The sequence below is a fragment of the Gadus morhua genome, chromosome 21, assembly GCF_902167405.1.
Source record: "Gadus morhua chromosome 21, gadMor3.0, whole genome shotgun sequence".
In the NCBI taxonomy this organism is placed as follows: Eukaryota; Metazoa; Chordata; class Actinopteri; order Gadiformes; family Gadidae; genus Gadus; species Gadus morhua.
The window spans coordinates 12981371-13007923 of NC_044068.1; the positions used below are offsets into that span (position 1 = coordinate 12981371).

General features: G+C 47.6%; 1 protein-coding gene across 1 annotated transcript in view; it reads right to left on the reverse strand.

Annotated features, from left to right (window-relative positions):
• Window positions 1-26553, reverse strand: part of igf2r (insulin-like growth factor 2 receptor) — a 42217-nt gene that overhangs the window by 6636 nt on the left and 9028 nt on the right. The window contains exons 6-44 of the mRNA XM_030345044.1: window positions 26048-26153; window positions 25588-25696; window positions 24807-24966; window positions 23263-23446; window positions 22041-22144; window positions 21539-21700; window positions 20431-20577; window positions 19813-19965; window positions 18618-18755; window positions 18322-18472; window positions 17462-17636; window positions 17041-17156; window positions 16285-16447; window positions 15315-15491; window positions 14920-15015; window positions 14614-14715; window positions 13997-14159; window positions 13238-13417; window positions 12530-12679; window positions 12196-12371; window positions 11676-11763; window positions 11008-11217; window positions 10531-10661; window positions 9980-10083; window positions 9704-9846; window positions 9057-9253; window positions 8573-8699; window positions 7860-7991; window positions 6523-6682; window positions 6032-6140; window positions 5227-5308; window positions 4826-4965; window positions 4326-4475; window positions 3044-3202; window positions 2373-2601; window positions 1787-1939; window positions 1100-1334; window positions 684-820; window positions 240-357 (exon numbers count right to left, since the gene is read on the reverse strand). Coding sequence (XP_030200904.1) covers window positions 240-357; window positions 684-820; window positions 1100-1334; window positions 1787-1939; window positions 2373-2601; window positions 3044-3202; window positions 4326-4475; window positions 4826-4965; window positions 5227-5308; window positions 6032-6140; window positions 6523-6682; window positions 7860-7991; window positions 8573-8699; window positions 9057-9253; window positions 9704-9846; window positions 9980-10083; window positions 10531-10661; window positions 11008-11217; window positions 11676-11763; window positions 12196-12371; window positions 12530-12679; window positions 13238-13417; window positions 13997-14159; window positions 14614-14715; window positions 14920-15015; window positions 15315-15491; window positions 16285-16447; window positions 17041-17156; window positions 17462-17636; window positions 18322-18472; window positions 18618-18755; window positions 19813-19965; window positions 20431-20577; window positions 21539-21700; window positions 22041-22144; window positions 23263-23446; window positions 24807-24966; window positions 25588-25696; window positions 26048-26153 — 5716 coding nt within the window. The remainder of the gene's footprint in view (window positions 1-239; window positions 358-683; window positions 821-1099; window positions 1335-1786; window positions 1940-2372; window positions 2602-3043; window positions 3203-4325; window positions 4476-4825; window positions 4966-5226; window positions 5309-6031; window positions 6141-6522; window positions 6683-7859; window positions 7992-8572; window positions 8700-9056; window positions 9254-9703; window positions 9847-9979; window positions 10084-10530; window positions 10662-11007; window positions 11218-11675; window positions 11764-12195; window positions 12372-12529; window positions 12680-13237; window positions 13418-13996; window positions 14160-14613; window positions 14716-14919; window positions 15016-15314; window positions 15492-16284; window positions 16448-17040; window positions 17157-17461; window positions 17637-18321; window positions 18473-18617; window positions 18756-19812; window positions 19966-20430; window positions 20578-21538; window positions 21701-22040; window positions 22145-23262; window positions 23447-24806; window positions 24967-25587; window positions 25697-26047; window positions 26154-26553) is intronic.

A 26553-nucleotide genomic window follows, 5' to 3' on the forward strand; every position in this document is an offset into this window, starting at 1 on the left:
ATCAAAATGTAACCCGGGGGCCTTGACCGGTGTTCAGAGTTTCCTCAAACAAAAAGGTTTCTCACAGCTAATTGGCTATAAAAGCATGCTTTTATGTTTATTCATTTTAATTTATACATTTTACTCTCACCTAGCACAGCTGTGTTTCATTTCCTACTCCTGTGCGACTAGAATCAGTGGGGAGCCAAAATAAAACAACAATAAAAGTATCTCACACACACACACACACGGCTGGCTACCTGATGAGGGTGGGGCGTCCCACGGTGGAGCCGCAGGTCAGCTGGATCACGGTCTGGGCCTCCTTACCGTTGCCACACACCCTGTCTCCCATGGAGTAGTTGACCAGCACCCGGTTGTCTGCACGAGAAGGGTCGGGGGGGGGGGGGGGGGGCAACAGGACATAGGCTCCTTGTTAAGCCATATGTAATCTTCTCCATTTTTTGCTAATAGCGCTTTGTAAAATACAAATTATTATTTACTCATCATTCATTACATTTTCTTATTTATTTAATCGATACTACAGTATAAAGGTATGTCGTTATGGAAGGACCAATAAGATATTCCTTCACTCGTCCCAGGAGTCCATAATACACAGAATAAAAAGCTCTTAAGACATGGATGTCTCTATTGGTTTTTTTCTTTCCCCCCAGCAGAGGGACTTTTATTTTGAAACATGGGCCCACCGGCGTGGCTCATCTTCTGTGTGTAGACCCGGCCCAGCGCCTGGGTGGCGCCGGCCGCCGTGTGGCGGCACACGGTGGCGCTGCTGGGGCAGCCCGTCAGCCCCCCGCGGACCGCCCGGCACAGGTTGATGTAGTACCTGGGGGGGGGGGGGGGAGAGGGACGTCCAGTAAGAAGGACGGAGTAAGATGTAAGATGAGATAAGATGTATAAAGGTTAGAGAGGCAGTGCTTACAGGCAGTAAAACAGAAAAATTTACATTTTAGCATTTTGATAGTGGGTGTGGTCTAGATCAAAAGTACCTAGCTTTCCGTTGAAAACAAAACCAAAAAGTAAAGTGAAACAAACCCTGACAACAAACAAGCAAACTGTGGAAAAAGTCCCCAAAAGAAGGCCCCGCCCCCGGCGGCAGACTCACGCGTCCCCCTGGTGGCTGAACTTCCAGGGCTCGGTGAGCGAGGAGAGCGTGCGCAGGTCGTAGGTCTGGTGCTGGCTCACCAGCTTGCACTCCATCTTGCTGGGGGGGCAGACCTTGCTGGTGGCCCACCGGAAGCTGGCCGCGCAGCCCCCCGTCTCCGAGAGCAGCTGGGGGGAGCCCTGGCCCGCCCCCTGGTCACACGTCAGCAGGATGGAGGTCTGGCGCTTGCCTGACACTGGAGGGTACAGGGGGGGGGGGGGGGGGGGGTGATGAGTGAGGCCTCAGGGGGACTGCCACACATCTCGCTCATACCGTTAGTGAGCAGGGGTCGCCGTGGTAACCTTCCCTTGTGCTGGGATGCTATTACTAGGTCCCTTTTGTACTATGTACAAAGGGACTTGCACTTAAATCAGATTGTTTGTCAAGGAGCACCTAGGGTGTAATATTAGAAAATATATATCATGCAATAATAATACTAAAAGAATATATAAAAATATAATAATACATTTTACCAAATAAATGTATTTATGGCATTTCTAGAACACTTTCAAAGTGACTCTCTCTCTCATCCCCCAACACACACACACACACACACACACACACACACACACACACACACACACACACACACACACACACACACACACACACACACACACACACACACACACACACACACACACACACCTTTCCCGCAGAACCCCCACTGCTTGTCCTGGTCGTAGTTGGCGGTGGTGGAGCACCACAGCCTGCCGTCCGTGCGGCCTTGCACCGTGCACTTCATGTACGACTTCTTCTGGAAGACGAACGGGAACACGCACTGCTTCTCCTCCAGCGTCACTGGGGCACACACACAACAACACTCAGTACTGCATGGATCATTTACAAACGATAGACAATACGCGTGAAGCATATTCCTTTTAATAACCGTACTCGTCTCATCTACCAACAATGTGCGTGTTTAAGGTTAATCACTAATCTGAGATTAAAACTCCCATTAACTCCATGTTGTTCTGGAGCAATGGAAAAAACCTTTTGGACTAATGATAACATAATAATATCATCATTAATAACATCATTGTCCAAATAAGTAATTGGCCGTCTCTTGATATGATAGATATAGATCTATATAGAATATATATAGATATGGATATAGAATGTAAACATATGCCACTATTCATGACGGCTCCACTAAAGTAGATCCCATGAGCGGATGGATTCCCAGACCACCCATCCCTTCATCCCCAGTACGTGGAGCGGCGTGAACACCCACCCGCTGGGCAGAGGTCCCCCCCGCCGTACTGCATGAGCAGCGCCCCCTCCTGGTGCCGGTAGTCCAGGGTCATGGCCTGGCTGCGGCCGAAGGACACGGCCGTGTGGGGCACCGCCGGCCCCCCGGAGCTGGACACCTGGCACACCGCGCTGCCCTTGCAGGCGGGCTCTGCCACCGAGCCGCACACGTTGAGCCGGTACACCCTGGAGACCCCCGGGCCGGCCGGGACCTGGGGGGGGGGGGGGGGGGGGGGGGAGAGACGGGCCTCACTACAGTCGTTGTATACGAACCTTGCAGTGCAAAATTGTTGTCGCATTTTATTTGTTCTGTGTGTTTCTTTATTGCTGATTGTATTGTGACTAATTATTAAGATGTGTATTATTCACAGCCCCTTTTATATGGATTCATTGGTTGTTGGTGCATGCTGCGGTTATGACTAGGACTATGATGGATTAAGACCCATCTAATGAAAAATAATAGTACTATGTATTAAATTATATATAAACACTTTCATAGTTAGAAATATTGTATGTATATTTACATAATTTTATATAAAAACAGGGAATATATTTTATATATATCTGAATATAATATATGTTTCTTTTAAGATGAACTTGGAATGAACAGATTTGAACTGTATTCTACGCAGTACGTTATTTATGTTGGTTTACCTGGATCTCCCCCTTGAGGGGCGAGAGGTCGAAGGTGAACTGCATCTGAGAGTCTGTGAGCTGGCAGCCGCTGGTGTGGGTGGCGTCGAGGCAGAGCACGGGCGTGGCCCACTCGAACAGGTACACACAGCCCTGCTGCTGCAGCATGCGGGGGGAGCCCTAGTGACAGAGGGGGGGTCAGTCGTCTGGTATCACCAGTCATTCATTTAAACTAGAGATGTCCGATATTATCGGCCCACTGATATTATCGGCCCGATATTAGCATAAAAATGTAATATCGGTCAATATCGGTATCGGATTTTTTTTGCCTTAAAACCGATTATTTTTTTTTTTTTTTATAGCTCAAATAAATGTTTTCAAAATTGTGCAGTACAGTGCACATTGTAATTGACTCATATTTGTGCATTTATTCAATTAAGGTTATTGAGTTTTAGTTAAAGAAACATACTGCTATGTTGCACATAGTTGTTCAGGTACAATGTTTTATCATTTGTGAAGTCAAGTTTGCCCTATTTGTTGTGGGCATTGTCAAGATTATCTCAGGGAGAGTGTAATCCAAACTGTTGTCTGAGACCATTAAAAAAAAAAAAATAAACATGGCACTTTTCCCTTAAATTAGGTTGAAGTATTTTTCTTATTTTGCACAGACAATGTTAACATTTGGAAAGCCTTGTTGCATTCAAGAATGCATCCAGTGGGGCATCACAATAACATTAAGCATGTTGTGTTAATTCCACAACAGGAGATATGTAATGTTACCTAAATTAGGTTTGAGGAAAAATAAATAACCCAAATATCGACATCGGTATCGGCTGATATCGGAATCGAAAATTTAGAGTTGGACAATATCGCATATCGGATATCGGCAAAAAAGCCAATATCGGACATCCCTAATTTAAACTCACACACAGGAATCTTAATCATTTGTATTCTTGGACTTGTTTCTGTGTATTTTGATCCTAAACATATTGCACAGCATCGTTATGGTCAAGCAGCGATATGAATAAACTTGCCTTGCACATATATTCATATGCTTGTCTAAAGTATATATGTAAATATATGTACATATTCAATATCAAATACATTTTAATATATAAGGGACTTGTTATCGAGCGGCTTCTGCTTCCTCTTCTACGTTCATGAGATGATAAAGCCTGTTGTGAGGTCACAGGCTTGCACTCAGCGGTCTGTTTGTTTCCAGGTAAGCTTTATTGGGTGGCACCCTTTGAATGAAACGACAGCAGCAGCCCTGTTGTTGAGCGTCTGACCGGTGAACCCGTACCAGATCCAGGCCCCTCTGGCAGCTGAAGACAATGGTGGAGGTGTAGTTCAGGGAGGGGTCAGCGCTGCAGGGCGTGGAGCTATTGTAGGTGATTGACACCTCGTTGGTGGCGCTGTCAAAACGCGGGCCATTGGTTGTCCTCCCGATGTCCTGGACACAAGACGGTGAAGACACATCAAACGAAGTAGGTGGAAATATGGATAACAAATAAAGAGAACTAAACTGAGAAACAACTTGAGGAATAAAGTGAAAATACTGTTTAGCCTTCAATTGATTACTGAATTTAACAAGGTTTAATCAACCGATATAGCCTAGCCCTACATAGCGTAGTGATGTAAACATCTTACTTTGGTTGCCATTGATTTATTGAATAAAGTTAATTTTATTTTTGCTGCAAAAACAGGAGCTCATTATACTGCTGTATATGAAACGCTGGGACCCTTCCGGCTTTCCGCACGTGGGAGTGTGCGTGTGTGTCCGTGCGTGCGTCCGTAACTCACCACAGGCGCTGCGTCGTCAGGGTCCATGCAGACGGTGGTCCCGGGGGGGCAGGCCACGCCAGGGATGGGGTTGAGGGGTTCGCAGATGTTGATGTAGAAGTCTGGGATACCGTCGTCCTCATTCTGGGTCAGCTCGTCATCTGGGGCCACGCATCACAAAGTGAGATGAAGTCATATATGCTTCATAACAATAGGCTTATTCCAACTGTGGGTGCAGAGGTATAATGTATGTAGAGGTGGTTCTCTCTCATTTTGGGATGAAGAAAAGTTAATGACGCTGTAGGGAAGATTCAAGAGTTGTAAAGTTTGAGAGCAGAAAAGAGCAGAAGAGAGCAGGTTGTTAAAAACACCCAAAAACAACTCTGTCGCGTCTCTGCTCCCTCCCTCGTGATGGTACATACCCGTGGCACTGTAATAGCCAGTGGCGTGGATCAGGGGGCTCAGGTCAATGAGGGTGGAGCCATTCTGGACGGAGCAGGTCACCTGGGGCGGGCAATGAGTCAGAGAGAGAGACAGAGAGACAGAGAGACAGAGAGACAGAGAGAGACAGAGAGAGAGACAGAGAGAGAGACACAGAGACAGAGAGAGACAGAGAGAGACACAGAGACAGAGACAGAGAGAGACACAGAGACAGAGAAAAAGACGGACAGACAGACAAACAGACACAGAGAGAGAGAGAGACACAGAGAGGCAGATTAAAAGAGAGGGAACGAGAATCACTTAAAAAATCACTTAAAAAATAAATAAATATGATTGTTCATTTTTTATTAATTCAGAATCCTAACTAAAATGATCATCATCATCCTTATTATTATAAATTATATAGACACACACTCACAAACTTAGCATGGATCACAGGGAGGGTTTCTGATTAACTGTCAGTCTGGTATTGGCCAGTATTGCTAATCCGTGACAATGAGAGCTGCTAGTCAGGTACATAATACATAATGTACAGTATGTATACATCGTATTAGGACTCTCTACACATGTGCAGGTCTTGCGCAAACACACACACACAGACACACACACACGCTTGCACGCAAACACACACACACACACGCACGCTTGCACGCTTGCACACAAACACACACAAACACGCACACAATCACATTTGCAGGCAAATACACAAACAAATAAAAATACAACCAAAAACACACAGAATTTATAGGAATGTCTTCCTGTACGGTTAGGGTTAGGGTTACGTACCGGCTGCTCACAGACAAGGGTTGTGTGCATGGAGAAGAAGTGGGTGCAGGTGCTTGAATCAGAGTCCACGTGGACAGGCTGTGTGGAGGCCGTACCCCAGCCTGCAGACCTGGACGGGGGGAACACATCACTTCAGAACTGGCACCTTGAAGTACACTGAGAATCCATACCCATTACATGGCCTACAAACTGTTATCATTTTGACTTGTATTTCGTTATTTCTTAGATTAATTGATTCCTTAGGGTTAGGGTGAGTGGGGCAAACTCTGACTCATCTTAACACATACACACAGTATGCCGCAAGCTCCTTGAAATGTGTCATTTGAAATTATTGTCCCGATTCACCGAACGTAAATGAGGAATAACATAAAAAAAAAAAATGCAATTTGAAAAGAAAGCATACATTCATCATCATGACAATCATCATCAAAAGCAGATCGTGCCCAAAGGTCAATCAAAACAAATTGTAACTAGAGAGGGAGTGGGCAGACCTGCAGATGAAGCTGATGACGCTCTTGTGCTTGAGGGCCGGGTTGGCTTCGCAGGCGTCTCCGCCCTCGTAAGTAAGCTCCAGCACCTGGTCCACGTAGGACAGCTTCCTGCTGGTCTGGCCCCCGCTCACCGAAGTTCTGACGGTCTTGATGCACACACCTAATGCATAGTGAAGCAGATGTACACACACACACCTCGTCAATTCGTGTAACACATTCCACCCCCTGCTACGAGGACCACATCGAGATTTGCCTGCCATGTTCCTCCAAAGATCGGAGTAATTCCATACAAAGAAACGCGTGTTTATTGATCCATGGTCGCCCACTCAGGTTAATTTGACAGAGCTGACGGCTGTAGTAAACGAGTGACGTCAGTTAGATTAGAGCGACTTCCTACTTATTCCTTCCAAGGGGTGATGACCAACTACTACTAATTCCTTGTACAAACAATCATTGCGTTAAAAAAAATACTGAGTTTGTGTTTCTGTTTTTCTACTCAAGTTTCTACAGTATCAGTCCTGTTTTACTGTACGTTTTAATTGCTGTTTTATAATACAAAGGGTACAAATGAGCCGGACAAAATGTAAAGTACAATCGTCTGCTGCTATCCAAAAACTCACTCCACAGCAAAAAAACATCCCAGTCTATGACGCACACATCACTGGATTCAGTGTTAAAGTGACGCAAATCCTCAGGCTGGGCATCACGCTTCTTTTCAACGTGCCCGGGGTGGACGACGCTCAAAGTCTGTTCAACATCTCAGCAAAAAACACTGACGCATTTGCAGATCCCTGCCAAAGCCCTCCCTCTGGTTCTTAAAGTGGAGTGACGTAATGTACGGTCAACCGAAACGGACATCATCTTCAAAGATCGGCAACCATTAACAGAATGCTCAATAGGGTGGATTCTTTTTTTACCTTCGACACCAAAGTGCATTATTCATGATCTGACTTCATGAGCCTTTAACGACTGCAGATCAGCCGCTGTTCCATGAACAACGTACAGCGTACGTATCATTAAACGTATCATTAAAACTTGATCCAAATTACTGTTTAAATTGTTGTTTGTCCGTTTTCTTTCTGTTTATTCATTTGAATAAATCCTTAAAGAGATATTAATAAACTATTCTTCAATTCAAGTTTTCACTCATATTTCTTTGTGGCAATAAATAATAAGAAAACAACAACATTCAACAACTTCAATGTTACAAGGCTCCTACTGTGCAAGGGCGTTGCATGTCACGTCATGGATCAACAGAAAGAGGGGAGAGTGGTCAACATGGCAACAGTGTTGCCTTGGGGCGACCAGTCGACTGACAGCGGCGATGAACTGGGTACCTGTGCCCTCGCTGCACCCGGAGTTGGGCAGCTCTCCGCAGATGTTCAGGCGGATCATCTTCTGGTGGTCGGCGTGGTCGTAAATGGTGTAGCCCCCCTCCACGGACAGAGGGTTAAGGTCAAACTGATGCCCTTGGATGGTGGGGTGGGGGGGAAACTTTGGTTAATATTTTGGTTGTTGGGGCAGTGTAACATAGGCTGTGTATGCGCACTCTACGATACACATATTCAGACGTTCTGTGGCTGAGAGGCCACTCAATGGCGCTACGTCTGCAAAGATGTCCTCTTTCCTAACCCCTTGATGAACCCGTTAAGACATGAAAGGCTCAACAACGGAAGTCAGATGGCATTTTTAAGGCCAAAAGGCTAACCTCTTTCTTGAGACGACTGGAGGTAAGGGCGGGACATAGCTTTACAATTTGAATCAGTCCACAAACTAAGCTAGCTTTCAACCACTGAGCAAGGACTTACAGTTGACCAAAGAAAGATGTACACTCAAATCATTTTGTATTTTATATCGTGATATTGAAGTAATTCAACTAAAGGCCACATTTGATTTTCAAAACATACATTTTGTGAGAACTCTAACATGTTTCTCTGAAGTGGTACATTCTATTAATTGTAATGCAGTGACATCATTTCATAGCCAGTCTACAGACGAAATTCAGAGAATTGAGCAAATCCGTGTACATGCACACGTGCGTGGGTCTAACCTGTAGCGGGGTTGGTGACCCTACAGGCGCCGTGCATGTTGCTGTTGAGAGGGCAGGCGGCCACGGTGTACCACATGAAGGTGTACACACAGTCCTCGATCGCCGTGACGAGGATGGGCCGGGAGTCCTGGGCGAGGGACAGAGAGCGAGCGCGAGTGAGTGAGTGAGTGAGTGAGTGAGTGAGTGAGTGAGTGAGTGAGTGAGTGAGTGAATGAGTGAGAGATCAGCATTGATCAAGGGTAAGCCATGTAGTGCACAATGTTATAGTTTGATGCAAAACACACCAACATTGGTTGATCATCATCTCTGATTCTAAACAGAATTGAAGGGTTAGAGTATTTTATCATCATTCAATTCTAAGTATAAATATTGGAGGGAGGGGGATTTGCTGCTCCTCTTGAAGCCTGGCCCGTTGATTGGCTGAGGCTGAGAGACGCCACGGTCCACCCTGAGCACTGGTCTGACGGGCGGGGGGGTCACGTACCACCTTGTCCTTGTCGCACTGGAAGCGGATGACGGCGCTCTTGCTGCGGAGGTCGTCAGGGCAGAGCGCTCCACCGGTGTACTTCAGCTGCAGCACGCCACGCTCGAAGCTGGGCCCCGCGTTGGCCTCCCCCAGGCCCACGTACTGGTCCCCCTCCTTGAGGCAGGCGGCCGCGCCCGACGGACACTTCCACGAGCCTATAGCAGATGATGTTGGAAAGGGGGCGGGGGCCGATGATTAAGAGGTTTTTTTTGCAGTGGTTTTCATAAAGATAAACCAGGATATTCTTGAAAGCATCTAATACAGGCAGTGAGACATTTACACAGCCTGGAAGGTTTGAATGCTTGGTTTATTATTTCTATATTCAAGAAAGAAAAAATAAAACAAGATCCGTGTTTCAATTGTACATAATTATCAACAAACCAACAATGGATTTATCGGGGAAATCGAATAAACCGGCCATGCCATTATCATGAATCCCACAATTTCCTAATTCGTTGTCATTGAATTGAATGATCAATAGTTCAAGGATCCACACCTCTTGAAAAAACAATGACCAATTCATGACATTAGAGATGCAGGGTACAGGAATGGCAGACAGATCTATCGAAGCACACGGCCGAGCCCGGGCCCCCAATCTAACTCACCCCCCTGCGGCACCAGGGACCGGCACATGTTGATGTAGAAGCGCTGCTGCGTGGTGGAGGAGCCCGGGGTGGTGCTCTCCCCCACCCAGTTGGTGTTATCCAGGGCCAGGGAGGACAGGTCGTAGGAGCTGCCCTTGCCGTCGCTGGGGGGGGGGAGGGGGTTGGATCACATGCTTAGACCATACAGTTGAAGCAACACGCATAGACCACCACAACCATCCTAGAATGACCATACTAGTGTGTGTGTGTGTGTGTGTGTGTGTGTGTGTGTCTTACTTGTAGGAGCAGGATATTTTCTTCACAGGGACACAGGCCAGAGCTGTTTCCCAGTTAAACATGTAGGTGCACTCCGGGGTCTCCTTGATGAACTCTGGCGCCCCCTACAGTCGGCAAGACAAGCGGCAGGCAATATTACACGACAATCCTGCCCTAGTTTTACATTGTGAGTGAGATTGCGTGTGTGTGTGTGTGTGTGATTGTGTGTGTGTGTGTGTGTGTGTGTGTGTGTGTGTGTGTGTGTGTGTGTGTGTGTGTGTGTGTGTGTGTGTGTGTGTGTGTGTGTGTGTGTGTGTGTGTGTGTGTGTGTGTGTGTGTGTGTGTGTGAGAGTCAGAGTGTGTGAGAGTGAGTGAGAGTCAGAGTGTGTGAGAGTCAGAGTGTGTGTGAGTCTGAGTGTGTGTGAGTCTGAGTGTGAGAGAGTCAGAGTGTGTGTGAGTCTGAGTGTGTGTGAGTCTGAGTGTGAGAGAGTCAGAGCGTGTAAGAGTCCGAGCGTGTGTGAGTCAGTGTGTGTGTGAGTCAGAGCGTGTGAGAGTCAGTGTGCGTCACTCACTGGATGCTGGTCGGGGTGGCAGGAGAAGTAGACCTCAGTGGAGCGGTTGTAAATCTTGTGGCAGGTCTCGCCCATGGTGTAGTTCAGGATGAGCTGGTCCCCCACGTAGCTCAGAGTCTGAGACGCCATCCCTAGGATCAGGAACAAACCACATCCTCACTGCTCAGACACTGCAGCGCCGTGTGGGGGTTCCCAACCAGCAGCCCTGGAGCGAAGGACCAACATTAACTGCTCAACTAAACGACGCCAGACATTTGGGTCGGCGCTCATAGTATTCTTAAGGTATTGGGAGCAGAAGATACTGGGTTTGATCCCCATGTGGTCAAAAACGAGAAACAGATTCGATCACAACGGATCCTACCTCAAACAGAGTGCCGGTAAGAAAGGCCAACGAAGATTGAATGAATTGAGATGAATCGCTGGCGAAAGAGTGTGAAAGAGTCCGTCCGTCTGTCTGTCTGTCTGTCTGTCGCTCACCTGCTATCTTCTGGACGGCCCCCTTCACCTGGCAGGAGGCCACGCGGTCGTTGCCCGTGTCCTTGTGGGTGCAGATGCCCCGTTGCAGCCCCCCGCACACAGACAGGTGGTAGGTGTATTCCCCGCTCTGCACCGGGTAGTCCCTCCCCTCCAGGGCGCTCAGGTTGAACAGGTGCCCGCTGTGGGGCTCCAGCACCTGGCAGTCATCGCCTGCATGGGGAGGGCGGGAGGTCAATCCATTCAGTTGTATTTATAGGGGGGCAGGAGGTCAATCCATTCACTTGTATTTGTAGGGGGGCAGGAGGGCAATCCATTCTACCCCCCCAGGGGGTGGAAAGAAAAAACTCCCTTAATTAGCAAGGAAGACATCTTGAGACGGAACGTTGAGAGTTGGGGATCCCTCCTTCCACGGGTGGTAAGGAGTGCAATGGGTGCCATAGTTGACATACTTACAGGCAAAACATTTTCAATCATTTAGTTAATAAAAGTAAGTAGAACTAATGTCTATGGTGATGGGTTACTGGCCGGTTAACCGTAAGCGGTTACCGCAGCGTCCCACGGGTCATTCATCCGTCATGCGGTGTGATTAGTTGACCTTGCTTTTGTCCCAGGTTGTCATTGTGACGCAGTCCCCACCGCTGTCGCCGGTGTACGGTTGGCCCACTCACCTTGAGACTTCCTGATGGGGCAGGCTTCAGACGTTCTCCAGACGAACACGTACTCGCAGCCGTCCTGGCGGTCAAAGATCGCGGAGCCCTGCAGACACAAACACGCACACACACACACGTTAAAAGAAAGAAACAAAAGATTTATTGTTTGGCAACATGCTTAATAAGTACAGACCTCCAGCAATGTAATTCATTACAATATAGCGGCCAACATTGGATCAGTTGGATGCTTTTGTGTACCTGGGGCAAGTGTTTCAAAAGAGTTCCAACTACGTGACAAAATCAACCCATAGTGACGGCAGCAAACGCAACGACGGCGTCGTTCGCCGCATCACCTGGCACTGCTTTGAGCCAATGGGAACTGTGTTTGTGATCTCAGCGATTGCGGTTCTTACACCCTGCTTCATTCAACCCTTCTTCTCCACCGGACCGTTACCTTCCCGGAACATGTGATGCAGAATAAACCCCCACAACCCATAATAACGTCGGGGGCACAGGGGGGGGGGGGGGGGGGACTCACGGGATTGTCGTCACACTGGAAGATGAGGCGTGTGGAGTAGCGGCCCCGTTCACCACAGGGGTCCCCGTTGTGGTACACGATGGTGACGGAGCCGTCCTCCGCCAACCGCGGGCTGGACTGCACGTAGCCCAGGTTCACCATGAGCCCGTTGAGGCGGGCGCAGGCTCCCAGGGGCCCTGAAGGGAGAGGGGCCCCGGTTACACTACTAGAAGGTCTGTCTCCACATAGATTTATACACACAATGGTGGGTGCCAGAATGTGTGAGTGAGTATGTCTGCCTGAGAGTTTGAGAAAGAGGGTGAAAGAGTGAGTGAGTGAGTGAGTGTTTACATACCGAGACAGCCGTCAACGGGAGGCAGGGGTTTACAGACGTTGATGTAGAATTGGCGAGTTGACGCCTTGGAGGACGCGTCTATGGCGATCCAGGGGCTGTCGTCGGCGTTCCGGGTCAGACGGCTGAGGTCGTACTCGTTGCCGTGGGAATCTGATGAAAAAAAGACAGGATCCACGGTTGAACGAACATTCAAGGTATAGTTCTTTAAACAACGTCATGTCAAAATGTCTTTAACGTAATAATACATCTCAACAAGTAAGTATTATAAAATCCCATCCTTCAACTGATATATTCTGCATATAAAAAAAATGGCCAGCCCGTACCTCTCTCAAATGAAAAGACTCCACTGTGGGCACTCACAGAACCCCTCCCACTCACGCAGACCAGCTACGCTAGATGGCGTCGCCCAGCCAGTTAATAACAGGGTTCTGATGACTCTTGAGGTGTTTGAATTATTAAAATCTCCCGCCTGCCATTAGAGACAGGCTCAACACTACGCTGAAAATAATTAAATGGTTTATAAAAGCATAGTGAAGCCAGAATGCATGGAGCATGGATGATCTTTGTTAACGGAAAAGAAAAGACGGCAAGGATGCCCTCTTTAGATTCTACTATGGGCCCTCGGTCCAACAGGTAGCCTTTGGTTTCCCCTTGGATAAATATTTATAGATGTGTGCCGATATATGGCCATGTGTCGGGGGCTCTTACCGGACACCTGGCAGTCCACGGGGGCAGGGATGCAGGCCAGAGGGGTGGCGAACTGGAAGAAGACGTTGTGGGTGGTGCTGTTCTCCGCGCTGGAGCCCAGGCTCTCATTCTCCAGGCTCAGCACTCCATCGTGGGCGTCGTGGCTGCACATGAAACTAATGGTGAAGGTGTCCCGGGTGCCTGGAGACATGGGAGAGGAGGGGGAGGACACTTGAGACAAGAGCGCAAAATACAAAGGGGTCTGTACTCTGGAATTAATAATTACATCATATAAACTTCTTGAATTCGTATAAATTAGTTAATGAACCCCCAACCCGTCTAAAGGGTGATTTAAGATGTAAAAAGCATCGCATCACACACACACACACACACACACACACACACACAGACATACACACACGGTATTTGTGATCACCGACACACAGCATGAAGCAGGTGTACACATTTTGATAACTATGCAACTCTGCAGGCTTTGTATTATATTGTAGATTTAGACACATAACAACCACCACATAGTTGCAGAATGACCGATGACGGATTCATTTCTGAACCTGAGCCTCACACAGAACCACTGTAAAGAGACAAGGCAAGTCGAGTCATTGGATTGGTACAGCACTTTATCACAGCCACACTAAAAAGGGCTTCACAGGCCACACATTATGACATCCCCCATACCCTTAGGAAAACAAGAGGAAGGAACAAAGACTGAGGGCAATGGTGGCCATGATGGACGGCCAAGAGAAGATGCTAGCAGGCTACCTGTGGGCGTGTCCAGCGTGCCCTTGTACGTGAGTGTGATCAGCCCGCCGGTGGAGTACTGCAGCGACTTCACCATCCCCACTGGACCAATCGCAGTATCCCCCTCCAGCTCGCAGCCAGCCACGCCGTCACCGCACTTCGGCACGTCAGCACAGATGTTCACCTGATGGGAGGGAGAGCTCAGCAGCTGAATGCCAGTGTGTGTGTGTGTGTGTGTGTGTGTGTGTGTGTGTGTGTGTGTGTGTGTGTGTGTGTGTGTGTGTGTGTGTGTGATCCTCTGTTTACAGGGTTGAATGCATCCGATTGTGTGTAGCGGGTCGCAACTTGTTGGAGCTCGGCTCCACTTAACAAAAGGAAAAACAAGGAGGCCTCGTGGCTGGGAGAACGTCTTATCTTACTGATCCTCACCCATCACCCATAATGACACGTGTCTGTTCCAAGCCAGGAAACCGGTACGGTTCATGGACTTGAAAGGAGCAGGGGTTTCAGACAGGCCTTGATAATAATTTGTGAGGAAATGAAAGGTAACAGTTTATATGTAACACCTGGATTAAACTAAAATGGGAGTACTCTTGAGTGAAGCAGGGGTTTTGGTGTGTGTGCTGCTCATGTCCTACCAGGAAAGTCTTGCCGTTGGCCTCGGTCCTGTAGCCGGTCTTGGTCGCCAGGGGTTGGAGGTTGAACTCGTGGCCCGTGATTGGGTCCACCACAGAGCAGCTCTGAAACACACACCCACAGTCTCAGAACACAAAGCACATGGCCGTGTCATGACCGACACTAAATAGGGTTTTATATTCAAAAAGTTGAAGTTGAAGGGGGGTGTGTGTGTGTGTGTGTGTGTGTGTGTGTGTGTGTGTGTGTGTGTGTGTGTGTGTGTGTGTGTGTGTGTGTGTGTGTGTGTGTGTGTGTGTGTGTGCGCTCACGTCGCTCTGGGACGTTCTGATGGCGCACGCTGCGCGGGTCTCCCACTTGAAGTCGGCGGTGCAGTTCCGGTACTTGAGGAACTTCGGCCCCGACGCCTGCAAGGAGACAGCGGGGAATTAACAGCCATCGGCCGACTAAATATCAATCTTGACGACCATCCTGGATGGTCAACTTAATTTCCCTCACAAAAACTTGAGTCGGTGTAGGGCATACTAAATGCATAGACCTGGAACTGCCCTCCTGTGACAAGCTCCAAACAATCACACATAGCCCTTCTTTGCAGTAGGCCACAGCAATAGTAACCTATGAAATGATATTCTAAACCTAGATCTTCTGCCCTTGTAACCCACGTCAAAATCCCGTGGTGGACGTTGTTTCCCCCAGCCCCACTCACCTCAGTCCCCCGGGAGCACACCAGGTGGAGGCGGGTGGTGGAGGCCAGGGTCAGGCCATCCGCCACGCAGGGCGAGCCGTCCGTAAACTCCAGCAGCAGGCGGTCCCGCCCCTCGATGACGGGGCCGCGCTGGGCCACGCCCATGTTGCTGACCGACACCGTCTCGCTTTGAGAGCCCTGGACGAGAGAGGGGGAGAGGGGGAGGGAGGGAGGGGAGAGAGGGGGAGAGAGAGAGGGGAGAGAGGGGGAGAGGGAGAGAGGGAGAGGGAGAGAGGGGGAGGGAGGGGGAGAGAGAGAGGGGAGAGAGGGGGAGAGGGAGAGAGGGAGAGAGGGAGAGAGAGGGGGAGGGAGGGGAGAGGGAGGGAGGGGAGAGGGAGGGAGGGGGAGGGAGGGGGAGAGGGGAAGAGGGGGAGAACGGTGATTAGACAGAGGGATTTGTCCTCGTTCCTTCTCCTGTGATCCGTGTTCCCTGACACAAATCACTGGTTTGTTGGACTGAGCACTGGGACGCTGCCGTGGCAACAAGGTAGTGGGGAACTGAGTTTGACGGTTGATGGTTCGTATAAATTGCTTGTGACATCGCAAATTTGGATCTATTCATTAGCTGTTACTGTAGCGAGCATAGAACGAGACGGGGTTGGACTTTTGCTTAGCTCCACTCTGTTTCTGATTGCAAAGATAGAATGAGCAGCTTATGTTATTTCCACCAGCTGACAAGGAGCCATTTGTGGGATTGTGGACAATTAAACAAATCACCCTTTTGCTTAGATATTTTTGGTCAAACACGCTTGGAAAAGTATACAGCGTGTGTGTATCGTGTGTATGCAAGATGAATAGAAGGAGGAATAGGAGCACAGCTGGAATAGACACCATGAAATGAATCCAAAACACCAATACTTAGTGAATGTAATATGAAATGTGATGAAACATGTCTTATGCAACATGAAAGGTGAATCTCCCCAAAACGTACCTGTTGGATTTCATACTTCTTCTGGCAGGCGGAGGCCAGGCGGTCGCAGCCTATGACGGCGGTGATGGGGCGGCACACGTTGATGTAGTATTTGTAGTAGTTGTTGGTGGGGTCGGACTGGTCCATGACCTCCCAGTTCCTACTGGAGCTGGGCCGGGACAGGCTGGAGGCAGAGTGGAAAGACTTCAGACACTCCAGGTATAATGGTAAATGATGGATTGTTGCAATAATGAAGCGTTTGCTATTAATAAAGTTTTCCTCGACTGTATACAAGATCGACATAGTCAATTTACATCTACATTTTAATTCTTATTCTGCATATATATTCCGGGATTTGTTTCTCTTTATTCTATCTTTTTTTGGATTACTGTCCTGTACAGTCTGCTGTGATACCCTGATTCCCAATCTGCGCTGAACGGTGCCGTGACTAAGACTCAACAGTTATAAAGAGTGAGCAGAGGGGAGCAGGATTTTGATATCAAACAACCAGACAAATGTCCCCCAACTCTCTGGCCCGCCCCCCCATCGTTCTCCACCATTGAGAAGTTTTGAACTTCACAAACCTGTGTTTGACAGAAGAAGAATTCCACATCTCATCTCTTTAACTCTTTTCAACAGCACCTCTAATAAGTTATATCTCTTCCTATCTTTTTGTTATTCAATGCTCGAAGAGGCACGTGGTTTGTTGTGAATGCTGGAGCGGGACCAGGCTAGAGCCCGCTTGACCTCTGACCTTGAGACCCTGTTGGGCCTTACCTGGAGAGGTCGTACTGCTCCAGGGTGTTGGGGTCCGTCACTAAACACTCGTGGGGTCTTTCGGGACAGGCGTAGGAAGTGTACCAGCGGAAGTTGTATGTGAAATTGTCCTCCTTCTATGTTACATTGGTTTGATTACAAGGCAAAAATACGTTATAGTTATAGATTCACATACTCACAATTATTATTGTACAGTTCTGTTTGCACTGGCTAATGTTCATGTCATTTGAATTGGACAATAAAGCTTGTGTCTTACATCTAAAAAGAGACTAGGCAATTCAATATATTTGTACTTTCAATTCTATTTTCTATCTGATTCTTCTGGACCAATGATAATCCGATGATCCAGCTGATAACGCCAGCAGGATCATCGTGGACCAATGAACAATGAGTACGGTCTCCCTGCGGCGGAGACGCAGACCTGGAACTCTGGGGCCCCCACGCCGGCGTCCGGGTCGCAGAGGAAGGAGATGAGCGTGGAGCGCAGGATGTGGTCCTGGGTGTTGTACTGCGAGCCGTTGTGGTACGCCAGCTGGATCACGCCGTTATAGTAGGACAGCCGGTCGTCGGCCTGCCCCAGGCTCCACGAGTTGGAGCTGTCCCAGGGAGGGAGAGGAGGGTGAGGACGAGAGACGGACCGAGACCAAGAGAGGGTTGCATGATAAACAGCAACACGCAAATTTATTATTAAAATGTTTGTGCGCATGTGCATATGTAACCATGTAGGGTTAGGGTTAACAACAGTCACTCCTCTGCTCTACTGCTCTTATTCAATGTGAACATATTCATTTGAATACATGCGGAAGCAACTAACATGTAGTTCATCTAATAACCTATAGGTGGCGGCAATGGGAACAAACCGCCAGCATTCTATGTCGATGTGAAAATTTTTATTTAATTTTCGTAATATAAAGCGGCTAATACGTTTCGCTAGTTCACCTCCATATTATTCATTTTGAACGTTCCCGTTTGACACTTTTATTCTGCTTTAAAAGGAATAAGGTTGAATATTAATGAGTTTTGGCATAGAATACTGCAAGGCGGCCATTCAATTCCCACCCTCAATGTGCTTGATCGTTTTGGCTGCTGGCTGCTAATAATCTCAAGCAATGACAGCGGCCAAATAGTTTCAACTGGACAACTGATGAGTTTAAAAATCCAAATATGGGGTCAAGCAGTGAAGAAGCAAGGCATTCTGGGTGGTTAAGTTCAATCTACTGGTTGAACTAACACACATAGCCCTAAAGCATGTGTGCTGGATGCGCGCTCCTTTGTACAGACCTCTTGTCGACCTGGCAGGAGCCGGCGTTCTTTGGGCAGCGGGCGGTGGTGAGTGGGCCGCAGACGTTGACGTAGTACTCATAGTCGGGAGTGGAGACGTTGTAGTAGCCGCCGTCCGTCTTCCTGAGGGGCGACAGGTCGAAGGAGAAACCTGGGAGGAGGGGGAACAGGGCGTTTACAAACGCATGCACACAGGATGTGAGTGTGTGTGTGTGTGTGTGTGTGTGTGTGTGTGTGTGTGTGTGTGTGTGTGTGTGTGTGTGTGTGTGTGTGTGTGTGTGTGTGTGTGTACCCACCGGCCTCAGCGTCCTCCACCTTGCAGTCGTTGCCCTCGGTCTTGGAGAGCACGCAGGCAGCGGCCGTGTACCACTCCAGCTCGTAGACACAGCCGTCGGGCGACACACTCCGCACCATCGGGGCGCTCTCCAGGTCACCTGCAGACGAGGAGGAGGGGGAGATTGTGATTGTGTGCATGTGGGTGCGCGCGTGTGCGTGCGTGTGTTCATTTCCAGCATTGGATAATTCACTTTGAATCACCTTATACTTTGTTAAAGGTTGGGTATGGGATTTGCGAAACGTCAGCAGTATTTTGAAAATCCACAACTCAAATGGTCCTACCCCCTCTCCTTCAACGCAGACTCTGACTCCCCCCATTCCAAGTACATGGACGCGCAATCATGCACGAGCGAATACAGATGCGCGAGAGCGAGCCATTAGCTAGTTAGCTAGCTCCAGTAGCTACCGCAGGATAACGACAAACAGAAGCTTGCTCTGGGTCACGAGCTTTGAGTACGTGCACGAAGGGGTCACGCGTGGGGAGCGGGGGAGGGGGAGTGCAGTACGACCGTTTGATTGACGTACTTACTGTCCAATGCCACTCGGTGGGTCTGGAAATCATTGTTTTTTCGAGCCCTGCCCGTTCCACAGATGATAGACTTGTTTAATTTTCATGTCAGTACTTCTAACTCAGTGGCTGTAAGTGGGTTATAATAAGGATTTCAAGTAATTTTGCAAAAATTGCCAAAAAAAAAAAAATCCATAGCCAACCTTTAATGGAAATCTATTGATGTTCACAAGCTAAATGAGCATTACGGGAAACTCAAACTAATGTCACTAATTGGTCCGAAAACAAAACCTCAGAATTCCTGAGAGAGTCATTTGATTGGCTGCAAGATAATAAAATGAGTATCCATCTCCTATAACAGGACTCCCTCATGTGATTCCGTATCGTGGGTAACCATGACGACATCCCACCACTGTGCTTCTGCCATTTTATATCGGACCCGTGGTAAATGATTCGACAAGATTCTCGTGAATTTTTGGATCTACACGCGAATGCGAAGTCTCTTGACTTCTAAATTAAGGATTAGGAGAAAACCGAAAAGATGACATTCCCACCCCTCACAAGTTGTTGACAATCCCTCACATAAACACACATGCATAGCATGTATATGTAAACATATAGATCTGAGACAGAAAGAGAAAACCCACTTGGTTTGCACTTGAGGGTCAGGACGGTCTTGATCTTCACGTTCTCCCGGCAGGTGCCGCCGTCTGTGTAGACGAGTCTGATGTCATTTCCTATTTCCGTCTTCTGTGGAGCGGACAGGAAGCGTCCCAGGCTGGTGGCTTTACCGTCCTTATCTGGAAAACAAAACGTCTTCATAAGATCCATGCTCCACTAAACACTCCCTGATAGGTAGAATCCCTAGTGAGCCTGTTAAATGTTAAGGTGACCTTTAACTGTCCTGACCCCCACCCACCCCTCCCCCCTACAATTATAACACTGATAGGTTTGAGTTATAATATCCTCCTTTTATTGTCCTTACATTCATAACCTTTTCTGTACCCAGTCTCCTAAAATAGGTACCGGAAAAATACCTATTTTAGGAGAACATTAGCAGAAATCTTCAGCTAATGCTAATGCATTCAGCTAATGCAAAATTATTCATCAATCTACCCAGCCACCCAACCACTCACCCACCCACCCACCCACCCGACCTCTCCCCTTCCACCCCTATAGCGGCGTTAGCAGACGGTCGGAGCGCGGCGGGCCTCCACCCCTATAGCGGCGTTAGCAGACGGTCGGAGCGCGGCGGTCTTCCTCACCCACGGCGCAGATGGCGGCGTCCTGACGGCAGCCCTCGGCGGGCCCTTGCCGGACCACCTGGTGGCACACGTTGAGGTAGAAGCGCCGGGGGTCCGTCTCGGGCGCGTTGGCGTCCACCGCCTCCCAGTTCTCGGCATTGTCCGCCTCTGGGCGTCGGCGGAGAGGGGGGAGAGAGATGAAACGGTGAGGAGGAGGGCGGAGAGGGACACAGAGGAGATTGTAGGAGTGAAAAGAGACTCTGGGGAGACCATCAGGACACTGTCCTCCTCGACAGATTCGTTAAGCGTGAATATCGAGTGCTTCCTGGCTATGGAAATCCACAGGAACAACTTCAAGTAATACAATCGTTCAAATTATTGGGGCCTTTTATAAAGGAGGGATCCGTTGGTGGAAGTTGTGGTGCAAAGCAGACATTGCTTATTTAGGAGCTGAGGCAGCAGTTGGGGGACACTTGAACCTTCAAGAGCAGCTTCTAAGTGCATCTCAACACGCGGGGGAAACACCAGGGATAAAGAAGGCTGAGTGCAGGAGCACGGAGCAGTGGTGGTGGACAGAGCTCTGCTTTCAAAATGGCCACGCTGGGACAAGAGTACAGCAGGGATTTGATAACCATCCAATGTCTTTAAATATGAGGATTTTAGATCAAATAAAAGCCTGCGAGTGGGATACTTCCGTGAAAGTTTTTATATATATATATTTATGTATTGTTGAATATATATAAAGGGCTTTTATGCTTTTATGGACTGGAGACAGGGAAGTGAATATGAACTCGGGTTTACACGTCGTCTATAAACAATATTAAAGACGTTTTTTATAAGTCTATACGATTTATAGGATGCAAAATGTTAAATACAGTATAACTGTGTGTAGTGTACTCTTCCCCATTCTAAAAATTAAAATCCAGAATTTCTAATTCAAAGTGAAATTTAAATGTATGAAATATTGATATAGTTATATTTGCTCTTGTATTCTAAAATCAACAGTATTTGAGTTGGTGGGCCCATTCTCCCATAACCCTATAGGGGCACATAGGGGTACGGCCTCATGGGCACCAGAGATAGGAGATCAGGGACAGAGATACAGGACCAGCGGGCGTTTAAAACTAACCGGGGAACCGTGTCAGCGGCGACAGATCGTAGCGCCTCCTGCCGTCCGCCAGGCTGCAGAGCAGGTCCTCCTTCTCCTTCACACAGGCGTACGCCGTCGCCCAGTCAAAGTAGTAGGTGCAGTCCGTCTCGCCCGCAAACACCGGAGCCCCGATCCCGTTGGCTGTGGATTCAACACGGTAGCAAGAGAGACGGACAAGACGTGTGGGAGGAAGAGAAGAGAAACACAGACACGTCAGAACTGGAGGGTTTGGGCACAGTTGTCTGAACAGGGGCAATAGTCCGGACTTTTTTAGTTGCAGGATTAAGATCTACCGGTCTGGGAGATCATGTAGGAGCACCAGAAATATGTAAAGCTCATAGGAGGTGTTCCGTCGTTTTTTTCTTTTTTTTAGATCAGGTCAAGTTTGTGTTATTGCCCTGAATGTTGAATTGATGAGTCATGAAGTTTGTATTCGGATGTGGTTTTGGATCATTATTTGAGTATTTTATGGCCCCCTCACCCTCGTCCTTGTTGCAGTCAAAGTTGATGATGGTCATTCGCTGGAAGCCAGACGAGCACCTGCCGCCATCCGGGTAGATCAGTGTGAGATCTCCATCGGAGTAACTGTGCAGGTATGGAGGAACCAAAGGGAAACAATAAAATATAATTAAGGATTCAATATGTAAAATAGAAATAAAATAATTTATACATTTTTCAAATATGTTAATAAATAGGCAAATAATGGCATGAAGATCAATATACATGAAACATAACATTTTCACATTTATCTGTAGTTGGACTCCATCTTAACGTGGAAGTCCTTCAGAATATTAATTTTAAGACATGTTGGCTGCAGAACAATGGATATTTTCAATGTCCTGTTTCGCATAAAGGGATGGAATGTTGAATAAGCTTGAACAGTGAAAGAGAAGTAAATACTCCAGCGCACATTCTACAAAGCGGGACATTTAAAATAGCTGTCGTTTTGCTGACAAATGCGTCTCTAAAGAAATTTGCTAAATATCCGTTTACCCACCTGGACAACTTTAAATTATAGCATGCAATGAATGAATAATGAATATGAGTTTGTTTCATATCTACCCCTGGATGTTTGAGGAATGGTTCGATAAAAAGCAGGGAGCAAAGCTCTATGTTCAGACGAGTGTACGTGCGCTGTGAGAAATATCAGAACTAAGATGTTTCAAAATATAAATCTGCGACTTAGCAGAACCATGATTGAGCATTATCAAAATAGTATCAATCTCACTGCTCCAAATGCTCACCTTTACCGTTTACCCAAATTTGACCAGGCCTAGTGTAGAGTCTGGAGATCTGAGATCCTGAGTCCTGCCTCCTACACGCTCTACCCAGGAACCCCCCCCGCGCCTTAAGCATACCAAGCATCTCCATACGAGTGAAAACGTACTCCGCGACTCCGGTGGTGCGTTGCGTATGTTTAAGGTCGACCCCGGATCCTCTCCGGACCCAATTCCCCGGAGTTTATCCGGAGTTCATGTTTGAAAGGCCTCACTTCGCATCACAGGCCGATATAATACAGCCCTTCTTAAACCCTAAGCCCCCTAAAGTGTCCAGAAGGGCGAAACCTTGAGGCGGAACACGGTAGAGTGATCTCTCCTTCCAGGGAGAGTTTGTGCCATGGCTCTCGTGCGGACTGACATGTCACTATAGCGAAAGACACAAAAAGCGGTGGAGGTGGAAGAAGGAGTACAGTATCGACATACCGGAGCGTCTGGTTCTGCCAGCGGCCGGCGACCATCTTGACGTCCTGGTTCTTCTTCACCTGGCACGCCGACACGAAGCCCCCCTCGCCGTCGCACACGTTGGTCTGGATCGCCCCGCACACGTTCAGGTAGTAGACGTAGCCCTCCCCCCCTTTGGACTCGGCGTGGTACGGGTGGTCGTGAGCTACGGGAGCAGAGGGGGGGGGGGGGGGGGTCAGAGTTAGGGAGGGGTCGGCACAACTGTACAAACATCCACAGGGTTTTGGTTCTGATAGCGGTCTGTGGGTCTGCGATTATGGTTACCAGGGCACTGTGGACATTTTAGATTCACTGTTCGGATCCTAAATGGAATAATCATTAGAGGATCTTTTTAAACAAATCAGCCCCATACAAAGCCTTGGTTCATTTCCAAATCTAAATCTTTTAGTTCTGTAAGGTTTTAAAAAAGGTGGCAAAACTTTTGTAGGACATAAAGCAATTCATTAAACCTCAAGTTCCATAAAAGGGTGGTCTACAGGCATAGTAGAGGCTTCAATTTTGACACGAAAAATCCTTTAATGTTTGCAGATCTACTGATTAGGGATAAAAAAAAAAAACAGCGTTGGTGTGACCTACTTGAAACACATGTTGGGCTTTAATTAGTTCCCTACAGAACAGATAACAAGGAGTCAGACTGCGTTTCTAGAAAGGTACACACACATTCACGCACACCTGTCCCATATAGCCAGGTTTCCACCGCAGGAACTCTCCCTAGGAACTAGGAACGATTCCAGCGGAGGGACCAGGGTCTGCATTAAGTTCCAGGTTCCCTCATTTAAGCATTAGTCTCTGCTCAGGAGGTAGTACTTTCCATAGTAGATACTTTAGGGAACGACTGCAGGGGTATAGAAATGTCCTCACCGCTGTGTTGCCAGTGCATTGCCATGCTGCAGTTTGCGGTAATGCAATAACCAAAACCATCTTGTGAAAGTTCCTTTTTAGCTGCACGGATAAGGTCATTTCTGAGCAGTTTATCAGTTTGTCTGCCTTTACCAAGGATTAAGAAATAACTACCGGCCCAAAGTTCATGAAACGAAAAGTGTGAAGCAATGACCACGAAAGAGCCCACTAAAGAATGGATACGAATCCCGGGGCGGATCCAGGGATTTAGTTTCACTTTTGTTTTCAAGGAACCTTTTAAAAATGTCAAGGGAGTAAAGGTTCCTGGTACTAAAGGTTGAAATGCGCCTTATGTCAAATAAATTGTATGTATATTTTTAATATATCTATATATCTATATATATCTATGCATGTAGCAACAAAAAAAAACGTGATTTGCCAAAGCAAGGAAGGCAAACGTTAATGATGCATGTCCTTCCCCTTTTATACCTGACCTAAAATAACAAACATTTAGAGAACTAGCACAACTAACTAAGAACTCATAATGAGTCATGTGTTTAAGTGTGTGTGACTGAAAAACTGTGATCACGAGATTAAAACCAAAAATGCTCGCTGCAAGGCAATTGAACAATGTGAGACGGGAGCTTCTGTGTGCGTGTGCGTACATATCTGTGTGAGGGGCGTGAGGTCTATGGAGATGTCATGCTGATCGTTGGTCAGCTTGCAGGTGTGGCTCTCCAGGTAGTCCCGATGGCAGGCGTACTCCGTCACCCACTCCACCTCGTAACGACAGTTGGCTGACGCCATCATTCTGGGGTCGCTGCCCTGCAGAGTCAAACAACAGACGCATCAGAAATGTCATCTACGGTTTAAAACAAACTTTATGTGTTGCATTCATTGGCGGCGGTATGGTCCACCGCCCTATAGGAAATAAGACAATGCTGCTGGAATGCGGCCTTCGCTCCTGAATGAGTGAGCTAGTTAAGTCAATTCCCGGTCGCTGGGATGAGCCGTGTATGATAGTTAACAGTCCCCGGAGTGAGAAGAATGAGAACATGACAAGAACAACAACAACGATGACAATAATGACAAGGATATTGAAGATAGAGTTATGCAAAAGTTTTGAAAAAGCAGAATCTGAACCCATGTAACGGATATCCCTCCAAGGAAAGTCCCTCTCCGTCTCTTGCCTCACGCCGCTAAACCATGTGACTGAAAGTCCCGCCCTTTGCTCAAAATAAAATGCTAATTTGGAGCATCATGTAATGAGAAAGCCTGGGAACATGGTTACCATTGATTGATCGTGTGTGTGTGTGTGTGTGTGTGTGTGTGTGTGTGTGTGTGTGTGTGTGTGTGTGTGTGTGTGTGTGTGTGTGTGTGTGTGTGTGTGTGTGTGTGTGTGTGTGTGTGTGTGTGTCACAGAAAAGAAAAAATAATAATAGCGACCTGGTGCCGGAATGAAGGGCATATGAATGTGATGGTGACCGCGGGGACGTGTCCATTGCAGAATTTGGGACTCAAAGCGGTGCCATTCACCCTGTAGTGTAGCTGCAGCCTGTTGAAGAAAGCACAGAGATGGTGAGGGAAAACAAACATATTTCTGAAACTCAGAAGCTTCCACAATCAGTAGATTAGCAGTACCGCTGGTACTGGAGACCCATGACTTCTTTATTCAGACTGATTATTATTAGATTATGTCATGTACTAGAGTTTAACATAACATAATCTAATAATAATCAGAAAGGAATCTAGAGCCTGTACCACACACTCTTCACATTGGCTGATTTTTTGCGATTGGCCGATTGTCGAGTGGCATTATCGAAAAGAAATTGAAATTGGCTTAAAACTGCACGGATCTTATTTAGTCATTCATCACTCAGAAAAATGGATCTGTTGGCATCTATACCGGTCGTCGGCCACCAGTTCCAGCTGTTGGCTAGGGGAGCCCATGTCGTAGGTGCCATCACTATCAGTGAGGCAGGCCGCCGAGCCCGATGGACACTGGGGGTGATCTAGGAGAGAGAGAGAGAGAGAGAGAGAGAGAGAGAGAGAGAGAGAGAGAGAGAGAGAGAGAGAGAGAGAGACAGAGACAGAGACAGAGACAGAGACAGAGAGAGAGAGAGAAGACAGCCGTTAAGCACAAGATGTGTTTTTCATACTAGAACGTGTTAGCTAGAATCAGGAGCAGGTTAAAGTGCATCCACAAAACTGGTCACGTCAGTCACATGTTTTTATGCGATTTTAAAACACGCAGTATACAGGAAGTGTAGTACAACAAAAGCTGAGCGTATGTATGCCTTTTGCGAGACAATGACAGTTTTACAGACTTAATGGGTGGGGGAAAGTGTTTTGGTTTGTTGAAATAGGGGATGTCGCTAATGAGAAAAGGATTTGGTTTCTCCGACCATCCCC